General features: G+C 39.1%; 1 protein-coding gene across 1 annotated transcript; it reads left to right on the forward strand.

Annotated features, from left to right (window-relative positions):
* Positions 1-1285: 1285 nt before the first annotated feature.
* flrt1a (fibronectin leucine rich transmembrane protein 1a) lies at positions 1286-18234 on the forward strand. The gene is made up of 2 exons (XM_086057638.1): positions 1286-1322; positions 9479-18234. Exon 2 carries the CDS (start codon positions 9562-9564, stop codon positions 11605-11607), a length of 2046 nt encoding a protein of 681 aa, XP_085913764.1. The 5' UTR covers positions 1286-1322; positions 9479-9561; the 3' UTR covers positions 11608-18234.
* The last annotated feature ends 4039 nt before the right edge of the window (positions 18235-22273 follow it).

Genomic DNA, 22273 nt, shown 5'->3' on the forward strand with positions numbered 1-22273 from the left:
TGGTCAACGCAGAGTCTGGCCGAATTATGTGTTTGTGATGTGGAACGGAATGATAGCCAATTAGGAAGCAATCTGAAGCTCACGCTGTTGCCGGACAGCAATAAAGGAGCATCTTGTTGTCTTGACGTGTGAGTGTTTGTATAATGTGTCTCACGAGTCATTCACTTCAATGAAAAAAAAAAAAAATGACAAGGACAGTTTGCGACCACATTGTAATTGGGCAGAAAAGCTAACGGTCTAGCTTCTTCTCTTTCTCTATTGTTTCTTCTTTGTTGTATTTTCAAGCAGTCTGGATGCCCTGTGGCGCCATTTAAAAATCAGTTAGGATATTTAAAATCATTGCTGACTGTGCGACTCTATTTGACACTGCTTGATTATAGTCTAATATGCCAGATTTCCTACCTTAACGCACTCATATTTCACAACTTTAGCATTCATTTGAATCCGAGTTTGGCTTAAGGTTGATCTGAAAGTATTTTAACTTCTTTTGTCAGATGTACTTAAAGTCCCGTGAGTGACAAATGCATGATTTATTTGCACAATAGGCGTTTTTGAAGTGAAAACCTTTGACGAAGGTTACTGTGATATCATCATATTTTAGCTAGGATAGCAGACTCGGAAGTATTTCTTTGAACTCACTTTGATCGGATTTTTACGGAGAGTCTTTCATCAACTGAGCGCAGATGAGGGCAGCGTTCTATTTGATGGAAAATCAAATGAATTTTCAAGTGGTTTGACAGTTTATTTTTATAATTGGTATTAAAAGCGCACAGAGAAATTTCAATAAGCGTCAGCAAAGCTTTTGCAAACACACTTTTGATTTATGCTCAAGAGGCCGTAATGAAAGTTGAAGACTAAATCATGTAATCCTCTCCCCCCCCAAAAAAAATAAAGACCTTCAACTAGTTTGCTGTATGTGACATGTGCCATACAGGGCACTTGACAGGCGATGTCCTGCAGAGAGATCAGTAATGCCATTACAGTTTCATTCCACAATGTGACATCTTGACACTTGATTTACATTGACGGTCAGCTGTGATCCCCTTGTGATTTTTTTTATCTGTCATCACTTCCTCCACAGAGCGCCCATCCGACACCAGCGGCGGCATCTCATTGACATAAAAACGGGAAGTAAAAAGACTCCAGAGAGCTTCTGCGGCTGATAGTGGCAACACACTTCCAAACAACACCTCGTGCATCACAGTTTATGGACGACGTGTCGACAGGAGCTGGAGAAGATACAGCTGGCACACTTTAAAGAATCGCGTGTGGGGGGGGGGAGGGGGGAGGGAGAATGTAGAGCAAATGGCACTGAAAGAAAGGTAAGGTTACTTTTTTTTTGTTTCTCTCAAAGTGATGTCAATTGCTTGTAATGTTGGAGCAGATTTTACATTCAAATGTTTGTTTTTTTTAAATGTGATGTTTGATACCACTTTTTTCAGATCGATACTAGTACTCAACTCTTGCGTAGTCAGTAGTCACAGATACTGACACCAAGTACCGATACCACTTGTACTTTTGATACATAACATTTCCCCAAAAAGCAATGACGGATCATTTTAAAGAAAGAACTGTATATGCCAATACTGTATAGCATTTTCTCTTAAAATTGCATTCAATTAATGGCAATTTTCTATTCTTCTAATTTATTTTTCTGATCGTAAAAACATTTACAAGAGGACAGTCGCGACTATGATCCCTTGAAATAAAGCCAGGTATCACCCATCCCTATTTTTTTTGTACATGAGTACAATATATATGGATATAGTGTATAGCAGAAGTCAACCCAAAAATGTTCTTTACAATAACATGTTCTATACAGCCCTCCTAATCTAAATAACGTATTCTGATTAATATTTCATTTGTGGAATATGAATAAAGCAGCAAAATCCACCCGTTTTTATTCATCTCAGGGGGCGGCCATTTTAACACTTTCTGTCCACTGAAAATGACATCACAGTTGCTCAGGTAAAAAAACAAAAACAATCACGGCTCAGCTTGTAAAAGTCACATGACCAAACTTAGAGAACAGGTGAGCCGTGATTGGCCGTTACCTGAGCCCTGACTGGGCAACTGTGATGCCATTTTCAGTCGACAGCAAGTGGCAAAATGGCCGCCCCCTGAAATGGATAATAGTGGGTGGACTTTGATCCTTAATTCATGTTCCACAAATACAGTATTAATCAGAATGTTGTGTTTAGACTAGTGGGGGTACATACAACATACTGTATTAATTTAAAGAATATTTTTGGGTTGATTTTCCCTTTCAATGATTGTTAGTTTGCACAAGCATCTCCAATCCACGAATGGTAGAATTAAATTGAGGTTTTTATATTGACAACTTTTGTCAATGGCAAACATTTCTGAGAGGAGAATAGCACGTTAGTGTCAAGGGCAGGAAACATGCAACATGAAAATGTGCCGCTCATTCAAAATGAAAAATAAATAAATAAATATTTCCTGGTTATTGTGAACCAAAATGGTAGAATTATATTGCATAAAAGTGTTCGTTCTTTTACATTTTCACTCTTCTTGCAATATTTTTCTTGTTTTGGAAAAAGAGGCAACACAGTTGTAACAGGAAATGGGCCAAATATGTAATCGTAATCAAGCTGTATAGAGAATGCCTCCATTCAACCAGATGGTGAGAGTAGTAAATGTTGTTCAACAAGCTTCTGGAGTTCTCCGAGATCATCAAGTATTCATTGCGCTGAGACGTGGTTCTTTGTGCACAAAAAGAACAAAAATCGGCTGTTTTAATGCCAAAGTGAACACAACAAATGGCAATTTAGAATAAAACTGTCTCAGGCTGTTTTTTTGTTGCCTTTTTTGCTCCGATGAAGAAAAACAAAACATTGAATGATTGTAGAAAATGGCTTTGACATCACATTTACTTGGCTGTCAGTCCAGAATTGAGTTGCAAATGAAGGAGAGTCGAGAGAGTACTTTTTGAACAAGAGATAACTTAACCGAGTTCAACCATCTGAACTCGCTCGATCAATAAAGCTACTTGTATAATCTATGAAAATTGCTTTGAACACACAGTGATCATCAAAGTTCCGTTCAACGAAACTGTGTCCCATGATACTTGCACTTGCTTGTTTCATTTTATCCATCATTCATTTGATTTTGGAAAAGTCTATCATTCTCGACTGATCCTATTTAAACATAATTCATGTTTTGGTGTGAAAGTGAGGTCACGTGATTTCACAAATGCATTAAGAAAAGATGTGCGTTTCGCGTGCTTGGCAACCGTGTGAGGTAGACTCGAGATGAGCAAAAATAAAACGGTGATGACAATAAGAATAGAAGTTGCACAGATGACAGTCGATGCAGGAGGAAGGCCCCACGCTGTGAAGTCTCTGCCACACTCCTGATGATCTTTTTCGGAGCCCCAAAGGCAGCTTATATGTTTATTAATCTGCTGCTATCTTCACCACAGTGCACATAATCAGCTCCAACATTGTGCAAAGATAATATTCAACAATAATGGTCAACATTTGCATAAACGGCATGCATACAGTGGTTATCTTGAAACAACAAATTCTGGTCCAGCACACAGAAGTGAAATTCCTGCAAATGTACTTGAATTTGATTTACTGATTTCATGTCATGTCATTATTTTTTTCCAAGTCACATTACTGATGCCATTCCCATTTGGATCACATTTGATTAGACAGAAGGAGCTTGTAGCTGAATGTTGAATGTTTTTTGTTGTTGCCAGCATTTATTGTTTCAGCCTCTCAAGAGAAGCCATTTGTTCTCCTTAAGATTTCAGTTTGGAGGATATAAAGTCTGTTGAAAATGGGATCAAGCAAATGTTGCGTTTAGCGAGAGTCGACATTAAGAAAGATCTTTTTGTAGACACAGAAGAAGCAAGGGAAATTATGCAGGGAAATGAACCAAAAACATTTTTGACTGTTCCAAATTAAATCCCAGTGATAAACAGATTGAACAAAAAGAGGACATGGCGAGGAGACATGAGTGCTTTGTATATTTATGGATGGAACAAAGAGTGTATTGTCGGATGCGTCATCACTCCCATCAGCCAAGAGATAGAAACGTACCATTAATTTCATGCAATTTTAATGTGAAAACCTAGACTACCTTTTGAAGCTCATCGAGAGAAGGCCAAGAATGTGCAAAAAGGTAATCGGATCAAATTTATGGCTATTTAGTTCTGTATTTATTTTATTGTCCTAGTTTTAATGCCTTCAGTGAAATTCTACAATGTACATAGTCATGAAAAAAGCATATATATATATATATATATATATATATTAGGGGTGAGAATTGATTCGATTCGTATCACGATTCATAGGTGACGATTCGATTCGATACCGATGAATCCCGATACAAATCTATAAATTGATTTATTGCGATTATAATTTTTTTGCTTAATGTGTGAATCTTAACCCTAAGTAAGATGTTTTGTTGAATATTCCCATAAAAAATGTATGCTTAAAAATTGATTTGATTCAAGAATTGCTGTAATATCGCGATATATTGCCGAATCGATTTTTTCTAACACCCCTAATATATCTCGTGGCTCAGTTTTTCGTCCCCGAGACGGGCAGATTACAGGTAAATCCCTCGCAAAAGGGCGGGCTGCCCTGCAGAAAGATGCGTACAAAGAAGAGAATTAATCTGACATTGACTGGGCGTGGGAGAGGATTTTACTCAAACTATACCACATGTAAAGTCAATACAAAAAGGTTGAATGCTTCCCCTTAGAGCTGTAGCATATGCTAATCACGTTTGTTTGTTTGCTTGTTAGCTAGCAGGATTATGGGTGAAGAGTTTGTACAGAACACAGCACAAGAAGCGTCCAGGCTGGTCCACAGATATGATAGACCACTTAAATCAGTGATCTGGGGTTGCCGTGGCTATGGCATTTTCAAGTAAAATAACTACATACGGGTGCTTTAAATATTGATAGGGTATTAGTGCACCTTCAGAATATGCCTCTGTTCGCAGGCCTTGAGATTACAGAATGGAGGATCTTTTTTGCTCAGCCCCATTGGTGTCTAATGCTGCAAGCTTGGCAGACAAGTCTGCAAATAAACTTTAGATGTGTCACTCGTGCCAGTGATCATATTTCACTCTTTGATCACCTCCTCTCTGTCGACATCCGGAGCTCATTTGGCTCCTATTTAATGCTGCTGTTTGTGCTAACATAAATTAGAGGAAATTGTTTACTCTCAGACAGTAAACCTCTCTCTTTTGTTTTGTTTTTTATAGAAAATCTTCTTGTAAAAGTATCTTCTTCCTTCAAGCCAAGGCTGTTGTTTTTGTCACGCTTCAAGAAGGGATTTTAGTGGAATTTCGTTTTTTTGTTTTCCTTCTAATTTTCTGCAAAAGGAAGTCAAGGAGAGAGGTTTCCTGCTCGAATTGGTTTATATATATATATATATATATATATATATATATATATATATTAAATTTATTTATTTATATATATATATTTATATATATATTTATTTATATTTATATATATATTAAATTTATTTATTTATATATATATATTTATATATATATATATTTATTTATATATATATATTTATATATATATATATATATATATATATATATATATATATATATATATATATATATATATATATATGGGGAAGCATTCAAGCCTTTTGTATTGACTTTACATGTGGTACAGTTTGAGTAAAATCCTCTCCCACGCCCAGTCAATGTCAGATTAATTCTCCTCTTTGTACGCATCTTTCCGCCCTTTTGCGAGGGATTTACCTGTAATCTGCCCGTCTCGGGGATGAAACACTGAGCCACGAAAATTTAGGGGTAGCAGCAGTGGGTCTCATTGAAGTCGACCGGTGGCGCTATTGACAGCACAGGTTACAGCGGGATACGCGGCAAAACATGTCACAGTGCTCTTGAGCTAAATATCAAGTCACTTAAGAGCTCTCGGAGCTGCACAACCCCCCCCCAATAAAAAACATCAATCTACTCTCATGTGGAGCACTCTGTATTTGCTTCTGTCTCTTGACCTTTGCCACCATCTTGTAAGCAATATATGTGCTACATTAAGATATACTGTTCTATTAAGTCAACACCATTTTATTTCATATGGATTGGAATTTAAATCAGTCAAATAGAATGTTTAATATGGGTGATATTATCATAGAGTTTTGACATCTTGGCTTTAGTTCCCCTTTAGTACAGAGAATGACCATTTTAAGGCTCGGCATGATTACACAACTCCTAATATTTGAACGTAATGAATGAAAATGAAGACTTTCATGATGATGGTTTTGATTCATACCTTGTTTTTCTGGCAATTTAAAGCCATTTTTCTACCCACCAAGTACAGTACATGATTGCAAAACAGCTACGCTATTATAGAAAATAACACACCCACATGCACACAAAGCAAATGAATAGGCCGCACTCCCCTGGCTTCTCTTCTTCTGTTTCTCATCTCAGATCCCTTCATATATTTCTGTCATCGCCTAAACTGTCATGTTTTCTGTCCTCCTTTCCACATGTCCAATCCCTCCATCAACAACAAGATACATAAACATTGCATGTAAGATAAGCTGCAGGCTTGCTATTATCTTTTCCCTGCCGTCAGTAAAGTGGATCTCCCGACCCCGCCGGTCATTTCAAATCTTGTTCCGTCTCTCTGTGGGGAGGGGGGCTTAATGGCAAATGGGATTCAAAGGTCCTCACTCAAAGCTTCTTTTCTGTCACTCTCTCCATCTTTGCCTTTTTTTTTACTAATTTGTAAATTGATCCAGTCTTGGGTTTCAGTATTAGGTTGGGGGTCGTTGTGTGTCCTGTATTCTCCCTGAGGCGACTGTCTGTCTGCTAAGCACATTACCCCACATCTCAGGCTGCTGTGCTCCCCATGTGCACGGAGATGAAATGTAGACAGAAACTGTATATGCGCATTGTCCACATATGGGTCAGTGTCCACAAATTCGTCGTGCATGGTCAGACAATCAATCAAGTGCATTTGAACCGCCAACGTCCATATGCGATACAAACAAACAATCGCAGAGCTGCCAAGTGCATTCTCAGCAATAATAATTTAATGAAATAATCTTGTGGCTCATCTGTGGAAGGAATTGTGGTTGTAAGTATTGAACAGGTTTCATTTTTCAAACGGATCTGTGAAGGATTTTTATTTTTTTTTATACATCAAAGAAATAGGCCTTTTGTTGACTTTGATCATAAGGTAGGACGATGTCTTGAGTATTTTGGCTTACACACAACAATGTAAATTCCCTACAAAGCTAATATTCCTCTGGTCAATTGCCACGCTGTTTTATTTACACCCTTGAGAATACTGTAATCTACATGAGCGCTGACTGTCTCTGTCAGCTCACTCGGATTTGAAAAGGAATCGATACTACAACGCGAGTGTGTGTCTGATGCTGTGTGGCCCATAAAGGTTTGACTAATGACCCTGGTTATTGATGACTTTAAAGGGCTCAAGTTGTCATTGTTCCAGTGTCGCATGCAGTCCGCCAGTTTTCAAAGCGCTGAATGATCGTGCATATCGTGCTCACGTGTACTCTTGTGCAGAGTCTAGAGAGGCGCGGAGACCGCAAGTAGTGACCGTGCTTGATCTCATCATTCGTTAGACATGTGCAACAGGCTACTTACTTTGCATGTTTCAAGTCGTGACAACAGCGCTCCAGCTCACAAGAAGAGGGCTCAGGCATTTAGAGAGTGTATCTTTAAAGTCTGGCAGAAGAATAAAAAAGTACAATCGTGACCACTTTTGAGAACCCCTCTCGTCATCTCAAGTAAGATATGAATTGCCAAGCATCTCATCAGAGAACACTTGCAATAGACCGGTATCCTTCTGAGCAACAGCTGTTTCGACAATTACTGTATCAGCATTGTACTTAATACTTGCAGAAAGTAATTACATGCACTTATATTGTATGTACATTACATATAATAATTTGGTTGAGCATTATATTTGAAGCCGAAGTGTAATTCTTCATCACTTTAAAACTTCAAAGACCTAGTGAAGTGTGTCTACATTGATTTTCCTCATAATTTATTTTAAGTTCCACCCACACAGAAAATACACATTCACTTCCAAATTACATTAAAGTTAAAATATTTAATTATGCACACTTTTAAAATGTGACACTTCATTATGTAGCCTTTTTTTTTTCCAATCAGAAATAGCCCTCGGCTCACCTAAATGATGAAATTAAACTCTTGTGCATTGTCTTCCCTTCTTGATCATGAAAAGTGCCTTGAGCTCTGTCTGGCTAATGGAACCATCTGCTAGCGACTCCTGGAGACTCTCAAGATCTCTTAAATAATTTAGAGTATTCTTAAGTCTTCATATCTATCAACATGGCGAGCGTAATTCTAAATGTAGAGCTGAATTTGTCAATTTGAGTTTTGAGATTTTGCTGTTGCTTTTGCACAGTTGGTTGAATATAAAATACACAGAGAAGTCCAATTCTGTCAAGATTACTCAAGTCAAAAAGGCCATTTGCAGTAAGTTTTAATTTGATGGTCTGGCTTTGTTCCGGGACCTGTCTTGCCTTGAGTGTACACTGCGAGCCTTGGTCAGGGAAAGTTACATGAGCAAAAATAACAACACCGACATGACAATGATTCAGTCTGATACAGCGTGGAGAAGTGGAAGTCGGGTGGAGGAGGAATGGTGCAGCCTAGAGGAAGCCAAAACTAAAGGAATATTAAGAATGACATGACAACAAAAGGGAATCGGCTGATCCAGTTGAATATAGGTGAAAGTTAATAACCAGAGTAAATTTTGCCAGTCCGTCATTTGTCATTCGCCAGCGGCCAGGACACCCGCCCACCCGTTCGCCGGGGCACCTCATCCACACAGGCACTCAAGTTAGTGTCGAGTGTAGCCAGACAGTGTAAGAGAAATATTGTGGCTTCAATAACTCCGCCTGATATTGTCCGTTATATTCCTATTCTCTTCCTTCCTCGCTAATGTTGCCGTGCACACCGTCGAAAATGCGTTGAACAGCCAAACGGGCTCAGTACATTCCCTCATAGGACCCCTTAGCTGTCCAATAACATGCCTGATGCAAATTAGCGCACAAAAGGACCTCTTAGCTGCCCAATAACACGCCTGACATATTACGCACGGACTGATCATCAACCTAATGCCTGCGTACAGTCGTCAACAAAACGGAATGCCCACATCTGGTAATTCCTGTATATCACCATATGCACCATCACTGCAGAAGGGGACATCTGAAAAATGATTATTAACTGTGATGTTATCTTTCTTTCTTTTGCTATAAATCATTGACGCAATAATCATGGGAATCCTTAGCAGACAATTTGTTCACACACCAGATGTTTGATCAAATGAAAAATGGTGTTATTATTATTACAAATTGTTTTGTCACTCGTTTATTTTAGATCCAATCTTATTCCAGGTGACAACAAATGAGTATTTCTTCATCTTTGCTAACTGTAATTTCTCTTTGCCTTACAGGGTCGAGGTCACTGGATTCCAGCTCACTGCAGCAATTTGAGCAATTTAAGACCAGAACGAAACTAATCCCCATACTCGCCATAATGGCAACTTTTGGTATTGCTAAATTGGAGGCTGGACTGCAATTGCTTTTACTCAGTTTGACAATGTGCGCGTGTGTGCTTGAGTTCACCGCCGCCACAATACAAGGATACATTGGCGAAAAAGACCCTGTATGTCCATCTGTGTGCAGATGCGATGAAGACTTTATTTACTGTAATGATCGTGGCCTGAGCTCCATCCCCTCACTGCCTGCTTCTGCATCTGTGCTTTACCTTCAAAACAACCAGATCAACAACCCAGGCCTTCCAACTTCCTTGGAAGGCCAGCTCACCGTACGCGTAGTCTACCTCTATGATAATGAACTGGACGAATTCCCCGTGCACTTGCCACCATCTGTCCGTGAGCTGCATTTGCAAGACAATAACATCCGCACCATTCCTCGTAGTGCTCTGGCTCGGATGCCCCTTCTGGAGAAACTTCACTTGGATGACAACTCTATTTCCACAGTTAGCATTGAGGACCAGGCTTTTGCAGACAACCCACGATTGCGCCTACTTTTTCTTTCCCGTAATCATCTATCCAGCATCCCCTCAGGTTTGCCAGCATCTCTGGAAGAACTCCGTCTGGACGACAACAGAATCTCCACTATCCCTACACATGCCTTTCGTGGTCTCACCTCGCTTAGATGTCTTGTTTTAGATGGGAATCTTCTGGCCAATCAGCGCATTGCTGATGACACCTTCTCACGTCTGTCCAACTTGACAGAATTGTCCTTAGTCCGCAACTCCCTCCAGACGCCGCCTGTCAACCTTCCTAGTGCCCATCTCCAGCGCCTGTCGCTACAGGAGAATGCCCTGATTCACATGCCCCGTGGTTCTTTGGATGGTATGCATAGGCTGCAAAGACTGGACCTCTCTGGAAATAACCTAACTACCCTGCCGCGGGGGCTGTTCAAAGACCTGGACAACTTAGGTCAGCTGCTGGTGCGAGGCAATCCTTGGCACTGTGGCTGTAACCTGCGTTGGTTGTATGACTGGTTACATGCCCGTGGTAACTCCATCACGGTGAGAGGTCTCAACTGCCACGGGCCTGAAAGGGTGCGAGAAATGGCCTTGAAAGACCTGACGACAGAGATGGAGGAATGCGAAGTGGTGAGGACATCTGGGACTAAAGACAGAGCAGGTCTTGGTGGAGGAGATAGTTCGACCACCAACACACCACCCCAAGGGTCTCTCTTCACCCTCCGGTCTAAGCGACCTGGTCAAGGACTTCCTGACTCTGGCTTGGACTTCACTCTCAGCAACAGTGGTGTAGGGAAGAGTCTGGCTCTCAATGTCAAGCCTCTTTCTCATAATAGTGTCCGTGTTACCTGGAGTGTAGCGCAGCCAAGTTCGTCCTTCAGGCTTAGTTGGCTCCGACTAGGCATTGGTAATGCCATGGGATCAATCACTGAGACCTTGGTCCGGGGTGACCGTCGGGAATATCTGCTTACATCCTTGCAACCACGCTCAAACTACATCATCTGCATGGTGCCCATGCCTGCCAGCTCAGACAACAAAGTGGGGATTTCAGGAGAAGCTGACGCCGATGAAGCTCAGGTGTGTGCAAAAGCTGAAACTTCGGATCCTAGTCCACTGGAGGAAGACGTAGATAATAGTTCGCAACCTATGACGGTGCTGCCGCTGACAGGGATTGTTGGTGGAGCTACTGCAATTGTATCTCTGGCACTTATTTTTGCAATCTTTTGCTGGTATGGTCACAGGAGTGGTCACTTGTGTTCCCGAGACCATTACACTCGCAACAGCTCCCGCAAAAGCAAGAATCATGATGACTACATTGAGTCAGGCACCAAGAAAGACAATACCATATTAGAGATCCGTGGTCCGGGGTTACAGATGACACCGATGGCAGCTTGCCAGTCAATGCAGCCTAAACCCTTACAAGAGGATTACATCATTCATACCATATACCCATCGAATGGCACCGGCCTGTACAAAGGTGCCAATCATATGTCTAATGCGAGGCAAAGTACCAACAGGGGCTATAGAGAAGGAGGAATCCCAGATATAGACTACTGTTACACATGATGTATTGTACCAGATCCTGACCACAGAATCATTGGTAAACTGTATCAGATGCACAATATTCCTCCACATGGACACTCCAGAAGCACCCTTCTGTGCCTTTGACTTCTGGTCTCCCATTCCATATTACCTGTGGTTTTCTGCACTAAGAAGACAGTATATGATTATCTGGACCTGAAACTGTGTGGGAACAATTCACCACAGGGAGCAGGCAAAATATCTTTTGTGTAAATGCACAGTGGACCATTTCTTTACATCATAGTAATGGCCCGTGTATGTTTTACTGTGTATGCTCTCTCTCTCTGTGACATGTAAGCAAAGAATGTATACACTGTGGAAAGATTGGACGATAGCGGAGACTGACGTTTGTTCTCATAAAGGATCCATTATCCAAATGGAAGTTGCGTTGAACAGACATTTCTGATGCTCATCTCCTTCTTGCTCATCTGTTACACTATGAAATTTGATCAAATCATTTTTCCAAACGCCTCAATTTTATCATTGTGCCCGACCAGCTACCCAGGGAAAGGGCTTTGTAAAGCTGTGAACTGTTCTAATTCAAAAATGAAATAACCACTTGTCTTAAAGTAAAGCTTGTCATGACCTTTTTCAGTTTGGGGCAGGTTGGAGATCTTTATATCACCAGTCAACCTTGGTTAAACCTCAGATCATTCATATTCAAGTGTCACAGTGTGTAGATAATAAAATTTGGTATTGATTGGATTATGTGCTCTTTTTTTTTTTAACTATTGATTTCTAGATATCATGTCATGCTGCACAGCTTTTTCTTTATTTTCTTCCATGTTTTTGTTGCGTTTTTGTGTACACCTTTAAACTGTTCACCCTCATATTTGTCACTATTTATGAAAACCACTTTCACATTTGTCACTATTTATGAAAAACACTTTTGAGGCATTGTTATATCAAAGCAGAAAAATTTGTCTCCAGGTTTCTACAGTATATTATATGTCTTTTTAAATAAGACCCCATGCAAATTAGGCCTTAAGGCAGCAACCTCAATTTGGCATTTGTGGAATTATGCTGATTACGCCTAGCCTGTAGACAGCCATGTTCTGAAAGTAACAAATTTAACTGGGGAAAAAAAACGTACTGGGAGTTTCCTGTTTAAGACAAATCCTTGGGAGAATGATGAATGAGGCGTCACAGTGGACTTCACAGAGCGGGCTATCCAAGTCACGAGTGAGCAAGTGGATTGACTGGTGGAGTCGTTCAAAGATGGGGTGATGAGAAAGGTTTATTGCTGTTTGTTTTTTGGATGGTAAAAGTCATTCTGACATTTTTATTACCTAGTGGCACTGAAAATGTATTAGCACTTAGGAATGAAGCGGAATAAATGTAATGAGAGACACGGTGGCGGGTAAAGTTACCTCTCCAGGCACTGGCAAAGACACAGAATTGATAGCTTTGTCATGATGAAGTTCACCCATGCATCAATATGTTTGGCATTCACAAATAGCTGTGAATTGGACCTTGGGCTAGATGTTGTTTACTACCATGTTACTTCCAAAGGGGAAACCAATTGTGCTTCCTTGACTGTTTTGTCTGCCACAGCTTTACAGTGGTTTCTGACTACATGTCAGAACAAGTTCTAGTTCTATTTGCACCCAAAAGCTAGAAATAGCAAAAAGTCACTGGCCTGGATAATTCAATTTGAGAGAATGTTGATATTCTGTAATTGCTATTTTGCAGTCATAATAAACTAGAAATATGCACACTAATCAATTAATTGTTTAGCAGAGCTGCCGTTGATTCAGTTAAAAAGTGTTTATGGTGTAAAGAAGAAAACATCACAACCACCTGTGGGAATTTAAGCCACATCCAAACTATGGCAACTCATCTGGGCAGCATTGGTTTATGCGAGTCTGGCATTGAAACAGAAGTACAGAGCATTCAGAGGAAACAATTCTATCATGCCATTGAAATTAAAAAAATTAAAAATAGCAATTCATTGATTTCCCCCAAAGAACAAAGAAATGCCCATCCCTTCTGTACCTTCTCATCATTTGTATAAATATAATCAGGACCACAACCGCACCATTTTTTTCTCTCTTGAAATTGTAGAGGGTAAAGGGTGCCACCAATTTGCGTAAAATGTACATGTGAAATTAAATGAATTTGTGTCAAATCAGATGGAATTAATAAAGGTTTTGTAATCTTTTTTTTTATTAGTGAAATCTGTCATTTCACCTCACCACAAGACCAACAGGAATTGAAAACAACTGTGCGTGGAGACATTTTTACAAAAGCAGGAAGATACTGGAATGAACGTGAGACGCCTAACTGCAAATGAAGAATTGAAATTACAGCATTTCTGGGGATTTGGTGGGCCATTTGGTTATTTGAAGATGGGTGGGAAATAATTGTGCTCACAGTTGTATTTTGAAGGACAAAATCCAACTGAATCAACTCCAATTCCTATTAAGTTGGACATGGTGTAAAATGTAAATAGAAACAATACAATGATTTGCAAATCCTTTTCAACCTATATTCAATTGAATACACTTCAAAGAAAAGATATGTATTGTACAGGTAATGTTCAACCTGAAAAACGTTCTTTTTTTTTCTTTGTGTGCAAATAAATCATTCACTCCTTTTTAACTTTATAACATATTTTTCTATTTAAAAAAAAATGCTGGGAAAGAGGCACGTTTACCACTGTGATACATCAACTTTCCCTTTAACAGTACTGAATATGCATTTGGAAACTGAGGACACTAATTGCCGAAGCTTTGTAGGTGGAATTCTTTCCATTTTCAGTGTGAGACAGGTCTGGACTGCTGGCAGGCCAGTTAAGTACCGGCACGCTTTTACTACGTAGCCATGCTGTTGTAACATGCGCAGAATGTGGGCTTGTCATTGTCTTGCTGAAATAAACAGGGACAATCCTGAAAAAGATTATGATTGGATGAGAGGACCCAGTATTTCCAAAAACAACTTAAGGTGGACTCATCAGACCACGGCATGCTTTTTAATTTTGCGTCACTAGATCCTTGGGCCCGGTGAGGTTGGCGAAATTTCTGGCTGTTGTTGATATATTGCTTTCACTTTGCGCGGTAGAGTTTTAACAAGCTGTTGTTCATGTAGCAACAAACTTTGTTAGCTGGCATTGGTTTTCATTCTAAATGGGAGAATCGTTGAAAACAAATCAATAACAATCAGTCTGCCCATTAAATACACTGTCTTAAAATGTTGTCATATACAGGTTAAAAAGGATTTGTGAATCATTGTGTTCTGTTTTTATTATTGATACATATAGTGAATGTTGTGCTCCAACATTTTCTTCATTTTTGTGGATGGAATGCAAAACAAATGTAATTTCCTTAATTAGGATATGAACGCATCTAAGTGACAGTGGCTGTATTTTCTCCTCCGTTTGTACACACTGAGAAATTACTGTGCTGTAATGAGGACTCCAGTACTTTTGTGTTATGTATGCCTGTGTCAAATGAGTTTTACTCTGATGTCTTTGACTTGGATGGACAAATCTCTGGTTATTATTACACTAAAAGCATTTCAGAAAATCACAAGAACCTAAGGAAAAATAAAATGCCACCAGTGTTTCAGTTTGTGTAATTTAGTAATTGTTCTCCTTTTTTTTTTCTTCTTTCCTTTCTGTAAATTTAATTAAATTGCCTTACAACTCTCGCCGACATTTCTTCCCTACCCACAGGCTCAGTGTAGGTGAGAGCGAGAATCAACTGCTTCGTAGCATCGTAAACAGTTTGTAATGGCAGCAACATTCCCCAGGCAGAGTACCACAAGTTAATTGGATTTGCAGCCTTCCAAGATGCTGGTGTGCGTCCCGACCAAATACAAATTAAAAGGGCAATGAAAAATTATTGTTTACCGATAATCCGTAGTCTTAGGAAAGCTTCCCTCAAAAATTAGTTGGATTACAGCAATTGCTATGTGGTGCTGTGTGGAAATACACTTTGGTTGGGCTACCAAATATTCTTCTGACATTTTGGACAATTTTTTAATTTGTAGCTTTAGTGGAAAAGTTTAGGTCTCTTCTTGTATGATTGCGCTCGAGTATAAGGCATGGTTAATGAGTTTGTCAGCCCCCTCAAACAGCTTTGAATGAACAATTACAGAGATCGTGAGGCAAGCCCTTTCACAATTGCATCCCATCATATTGCAGAGAGTCTTCCCGCAGAAAATGTGAGAAACTGTTAATACCCACAAATTAATTGCATCTAAACTCTAGTATAGTTAAGCCCAAAATGATTCTCCTGGCCAGATTTTGAGTTCATGTGAGTTTGTATTTGTTGAATTTGTAACTTCTGGTTGGAAATGAAAGTGGCGAAAGACAAAGAAACGGGTAAATAATCATGGTGAATTTTCACTGTTTTTACATCTTGGCTGTGTGATTTTTTTTGGACAATACTAAATCTGTGATACAAATGTGTAAACTAAGGGTTATTGTAAAGCATTCAAATTAACTATTCCATTAATAGATATCCCTGCATTGAGGAGGACTATAAATAATTTAGGACTTAATTGTTGATATTTAAAGGGGTCAACCCATAAATGTTGTTTACAATAATCTGTGCAGCCGTAAGATTAAGATTGTGTTTGTGGAATATGAGCTGTGTACCAAAATACACCCATTTTTTATTTATTTTTTCATCTGTCGGGCGACCATTTTGCCACTCGCTATTGCTGCATTCGAAGATGGTCGTAAGTCAGATTTATCCGAGTAGTTTTTTCCCAGTTTTAACCTCAAAGCGTTCGAGGCAAAAGTAAACAACCAAAATTGCGGATAGTGATAAATTGTGTTTTATTTTGGTGCTCAAAACACATTTTGACCTCCAGCTAACTTGCCTTCTCGCAATTTTACTTCATTTATTGTTTTTATCTTATTTGATAAGCATTTCATACAGGTCAGTAGTTCACCATATAATTTCATGCAGGGAGATTATGACGTTATGTCGATATGTCGTATCTTGTTTTATACTCGAGTAAATTGTGATTTACCATTCAGGGTCTGTATTTCCAAAGGGGTCGCCATTGTAGCGTCACGTCACATTGTAGTCTGTTGGTGAAGTCGGGGTACTTTTTTTTTTCCAACTTCGCAAGTGGGATTTTCCAGTTCAAGGGGGAGTTCCCATACACACGTCCCGATTTGAAGTCTGAAAAGTCCGACTTCCGACCATCCTCGAACGCAGGATATCTACTGAAAATGACATCACAGTTGCTCAGGGCTCAGGCAACGACCAATCACGGATCACCTGTTTTCTGAAGCTGAGCCATGATTGGTCATTACACGAGCCGACTGTGTTGTCAATTTCAGTCAACAGCAAATAGCAAAATGGCCGCCCTCTAAGATCGATAAAAATGGGTGAATTTTGCTGCTTTACTCATATTCCACAAACGTATAATTAATCAGATTGCTGTGTTTAGACTAGTGGGGGCATGTAAAACACATTATTATAAAGAATATTTTTGGGTTGATTTCTTATTTAAAACAATAATGAAATAAGTGGATACATAGATTAATAGCTCTTAGGAAAGCTTGCTCATCCTTTCCTACTTTCATTATGACTTTACTGGAGCCGGTATATAGGTCCTGTTACCCTATACCCTCTTTTCACAGTCAGTCATGTGCTTAAGTGATTGTCACCTGAAGGTTGGGTAGTAATCTATTTCTGGCCACACTACTGGACAATTTAAGACCGTCCCTTATAAATATAATTGCACTGTGAGAAGGGAAGAAAACAATGTAAGGGAAATGAAAAATATGTCAGTTGAAATAAAGCAGAAAAGGATAATGGAGATGTCTTAGAGCGGATTAGCCTGTTATGCAGACAAAGTACACTCAACAAAAAAATAAAAAATTAATTGCTGTTATCAGTTTATTTATTATCATTTCATTGTTTAAAAGAAGAAAAAAAAGAAGCTTGGGTTTTCACTTTCCAAGCCACGCAAAATCTACTGCAGCACAAATCACTTGTGGATATCAAGTCAGTCACAATTAAAGACTGTAACTGGGTTCTCGATCAGTACAAGGTTCTGTGGAGCAAATAGCGATTTCCCAATTAGATCAAGGGACAAGAAATGTTTTAAGGGGTCTTGGATAGTAAAAGCTTTCCACAGCAGTCATTTGATAATACTACAGTAATTCAATTACTGGAAAACTGCAGCAGTTGCAAGTTGGCCTGCAAAGCTGCTGCTGTCCCAATGAATGGAGACAAGTGATTGTACAGCAAAGTTGGTCTGTGGTTTTTTTTTATATACCAATGGCAGGTGGTTGTAATTTTGAGTTTTGTCTATTAAAAAAAAGAAGTTGAAAAAACTGTTGGATTGTGAATCATCCTGTGGATCATTTTATTTGATAGTGGATCCCAGCTATTGGCATTAACCCAAAAATTTCTGCATGGGGAAAAAACAATAATGACCTGTCAATCATTGTTTGCCATGAAAAATGGGGAATTCATTGTAGTCCACTGAAGTTAATTTTGTGTGTATTTGCAAGTGACTTTCATGCCACTGAGTGATTCCACTATTTGTTTGGCACGACATAACTCCGAGGTAACAAGAAATATTTTGCGCAAAAGATGTGTCACTGCTATGTGAATTAATGCAAGCTGTGGGATGAAAAATGCTCATTTTTGGCAAGATGTACATGAGCTGTGCCCATTCATTAAAGGCTTTTTAATTTTTGTTATACCGTCTCCCTTGTTATTGAGTAATGATTTAAATCCCACCTTTTTTTTTCTTTCTGCCCATTGTTTACAGTAGCCATCTGTATTTAACATCAGGTTTTAATCTTCGGGTCTACACGATCCTAATTGGTACATTTGATAGTAAAAGGATCCAGAATTGGGTTGATATTATTTTAATTTCATTTGTCGGGATACAGTCATTTCAGTGTAATTTTTCCAGTACACTATTGTTTTATGACAAACATTTTGTGATTTTATTGCATCTTTTATGTTGTTTGCAGGTTGATATGTCCTTGTGTCTTGTAAGCATCTGCCCATCTGTTACCATAGTAATAATCTTGCCACCACTCCATTCCCTGCACAGGTATAACTACTGTATCAACCCCCCCAACATCTGCCTCATTATATACATTATGTGCTCTACACACAGGCATTTGGTTCACTTAAACTGCACCATTTATGGAGGAGGAGTGGCTGACAAATTGTGTGTGTGTGTGTGTGTGTGTGTGTGTGTGTGTGTGTGTGTGTGTGTGTGTGTGTGTGTGTGTGTGTGTGTGTGTGTGTGTGTGTGTGTGTGTGTGTGTGTGTGTGTGCGCAAAAGTGTGTGCGGTTTAGTGGGAAGAATGAACGATAGCCTCATTAACAATGTGCTGATCTGAGCTTTTTTAATGTTAAAAAATGGACCTCAACCTATTAGGTATTGAAAGAGTTTGTTTCTGCAATTTATTAAGTGTAGGTGCTCCTGAGAGAGGGGTAACAAGAATCAGAAGACAGCAAACCGTAGACTGTCACTGGGTTCCCTCATTGTTGTTTGGAAGTGTGCATTTTCATACTAAACATTTAACATAAGAGTACATGCAGAGTTCTGGGTTCTGCGACCCTGGAGTTTAACGTGAGTTATTTTAAACTAAAAAGGAAAAGCTTTGCGTAGGTTGACGTGGTTGTGTTGGCGGGTCGGCCACATACAGTCTTTGTACACTCCAATATGTTTAAAAAAATAAATAAATAATAATAATAAAAATAATAATAAAAGTGAATATGAGGATTTGGGCATTATATGATGTAGATAAAGCACTTATAAGTCTTACAGTTATCATGAAATTGGCTTTTTGGACTATGTTTTTCCCACAAAAGTGCCATTATTAACACTTTCCAGTTGATTTCAGACTTGCTGGTTAAACAGTAAATAAGTATGTGAATGCGGATTTTGGCTGTGAGTCCAAGCTCTAATAAATAAATAAATGGTTATTTATTATATTCAGAATTTCATAAGTTGCCGACCTGTGACTAAAACATGAAGCATTATGTCGGCTCTTCTGTCTCTGAAATGGATAAATAGAAGCTGCTCATATGAACAATGAGGATATCAATGCTAGCAGCCTCTCAAATATCTCCACACGCTTCCAGGAGAAATATACAAAGGATTTGCGACCACCATCTTGAAACCTTTTCATAAGATTAAAAATAACCCCGTTATCATCATGAAAACATATTTGGGGCTTTATCCACAGCCTCTCTTTTCATCTCACCTTTTCCTCTTTCTGTGTTCACCACCGAAGGAGAAATATTGCTACAGCGACCAGGGTAATCCGCTTTTCCCTTGACAATCACGCCATGTTGTTCGTGGTTCAATAAAACAATGAAGGTGACACTTGAGAATGTTGTTTACAGATAAAAAGGTCTGGGGTCACATATTTTTGTTGGCGGGCGTGCGAGGAGGGTCTGTCAGTCGATTTGCGCTTTGCTAATTGTGCGGCTAGCTAACGTAACCCTAAGATGTTGTTGTTCTTGTTTTCGGAGGCTCGGGAAAAAGGCGGGTTACAAATAGATTCAAGTTTCTGGTTTTCTGGTGTCTTCCCTGAGAGCACAGGATTTCAAGCTGGTCTGTTTTTATTCAACTTTCTCTTTTTCTCAAACGAGGCTCGCTCTATTACACCTATCTCTCTCTCTCTCTCAATCTCTCTCTTGCGCTCATGACATGCGCAGTATTAGTAAAACTAAAATACAATACCAACGTTAACAATTCACAAAACAAATGTTAGGCAATTACAAGTAAATACAAATTGGCATTGGCAAACAAAACATGTTACACTAACATGTTTTGGGAGAGCCTACGCAATGGGGATAACGCGCAAACTCAACACAGCCAAGTTCTAACCCTGAACCTCCATTTCACTGTGCTGCCTGAACCTGGTACCTCAATTTCTTAGCATTTGATTATAGCAATGTCTTGCTTCTGTTACTCAGTCCACATTTTATCTTTTTCACTTAAACTATTTGTTGTTATTGCTGTTGTCATTTCACGACATAATCATTAACTCATTCACTGCCATTGATGATTATAAACGTAAAAAAAATCTTTTTTTTTTCCATTTAACATTTTTTTCTACTTTTGTTAACAAGAGTATGAAAGCCTAGATTTTTTTTATTTCACATTTAGAACAGATATAACATTTTTAGTTAATCGTGACTTAACTAGTGAAGTCATGCGATTAATTATGATAAAAAAATGTAATCGCCTGATGCCCCTAATTTTTAATAATCATCTTGTCAGGCGATTAAATTTTTTAATTGCAATTAATCGTATGACTTCGTGAGTTAACTCACGATTAATCGCAAGTTTTATATCTGTTCTAAATGTACAATAAATATTTTTTCCTAGGTTTTCATACTCTTGTTGACTAAAGTGGAAAAATGTTAAAGTAATAGAAATAGTTCAAATGAATTTTTGACGTTTATAGCCCTTTTGTTACTGCAAAGCCTGAATAACAAATAACCGTTTCATCCAACTGTCCTTGAAGTGTTTCCGCAGTGTATAGTTTATGTTCCATTATTTTAGCAATCAATTACAGGCGAGATGGCTACCATTCTGCTCAAGGTTCACAATATTTCTTTGACATCGTCATAGAAGCGTTGTGGCATTCTCAAGGAGGAGTTTGGTGTGTAGGGAGTGTTGATTTAATGCGTAGATTTGCTGTCTCATAAATTGGAGCCCCTCGAGACTTTAACGGTGATTACATGCAATCCATAGAAGCAATAAGACAAGAGCAGGGATGGGGAGTGTAGCTTCTCTTGAGCTACATGTAAGAAGGTTTGCAAATTATTTTTCTGGCATTGTTTGTTCCTCAACCGGTCAAATATTAAGCATGACCTGAAAACAAATTATTTTGTTTCTTTAGTAAGGAATTACCAGTTTTCCAGAAATGACCAAATCAACTGTTGCTTTGAAAGTGTCGTGAATTGCGATTGTCCATGTTGCTGTGCAGCAGTGATGTTTTATCTGCCACTTTGCTCATTGAGCGCAATGACCAGGCCAGTCTAAGTGCATCAGACCTCTCCCGTTCTTTATAAGATTACTGGCTACAAAATTAAATAGAAGCATGTGCAAAGGTTGAGAGGCTAGGAAGGCAAGGGCTGAGGTAATGTCACAGTTTCTGATCTTTATTGGGAGAGGCACAAACAAGTGTGCCGTGTGCACAAGCACACACTTTCACACACACAATTGCCTGTATTGATTAGTTGTAAAAAAAAAAATAAAAAAAAAAGTTGAGGTCAGCAGGCACATGTCTGAATTTCTTTCTCTGTCTCTCGCACTCCATTTGTCTCTGTCTGATTCAATACTCTCCTTGCCCCATCGGGGGGTCTCGCTTTATCCACGTGTGCAGCTCCCCCCCCCCCCCCCCAGGCCTGCTCTTACACTCTGCGGTTTCCTTTAGTCTTTCTCTTTGCCCTTCATTGACACACACCAATCAATCAGTCAATCCAGTTTCGTTCCAAGCCAAGTCTGATGGATCTGCTTCTGTCCTGATAAAGTTCCAGGATTCGCTGTGGATTACATCGTAAATCAGACGATGATGGGCTTCTGACTACGGATTTCTTGTGGGGGTTTTTTTTCATTACATGAGGACTTACACTACACATACAAATATACTAGTCCATCTATGCTTTTCAATTATCCTAGCTTGCATGTTTTTGGAGGGTTG

Source organism: Leptonotus elevatus, chromosome 16 (genome assembly GCF_054856555.1).
Source record: "Leptonotus elevatus isolate MCC_2025b chromosome 16, RoL_Lele_1.0, whole genome shotgun sequence".
NCBI classification, from domain to species: domain Eukaryota; kingdom Metazoa; phylum Chordata; class Actinopteri; order Syngnathiformes; family Syngnathidae; genus Leptonotus; species Leptonotus elevatus.

What these genes read in the sequence shown, in the direction of transcription:
- flrt1a (XM_086057638.1), top strand. Translation starts at nt 9,562, where the DNA reads ATGGCAACTTTTGGTATTGCTAAATTGGAGGCTGGACTGCAATTGCTT.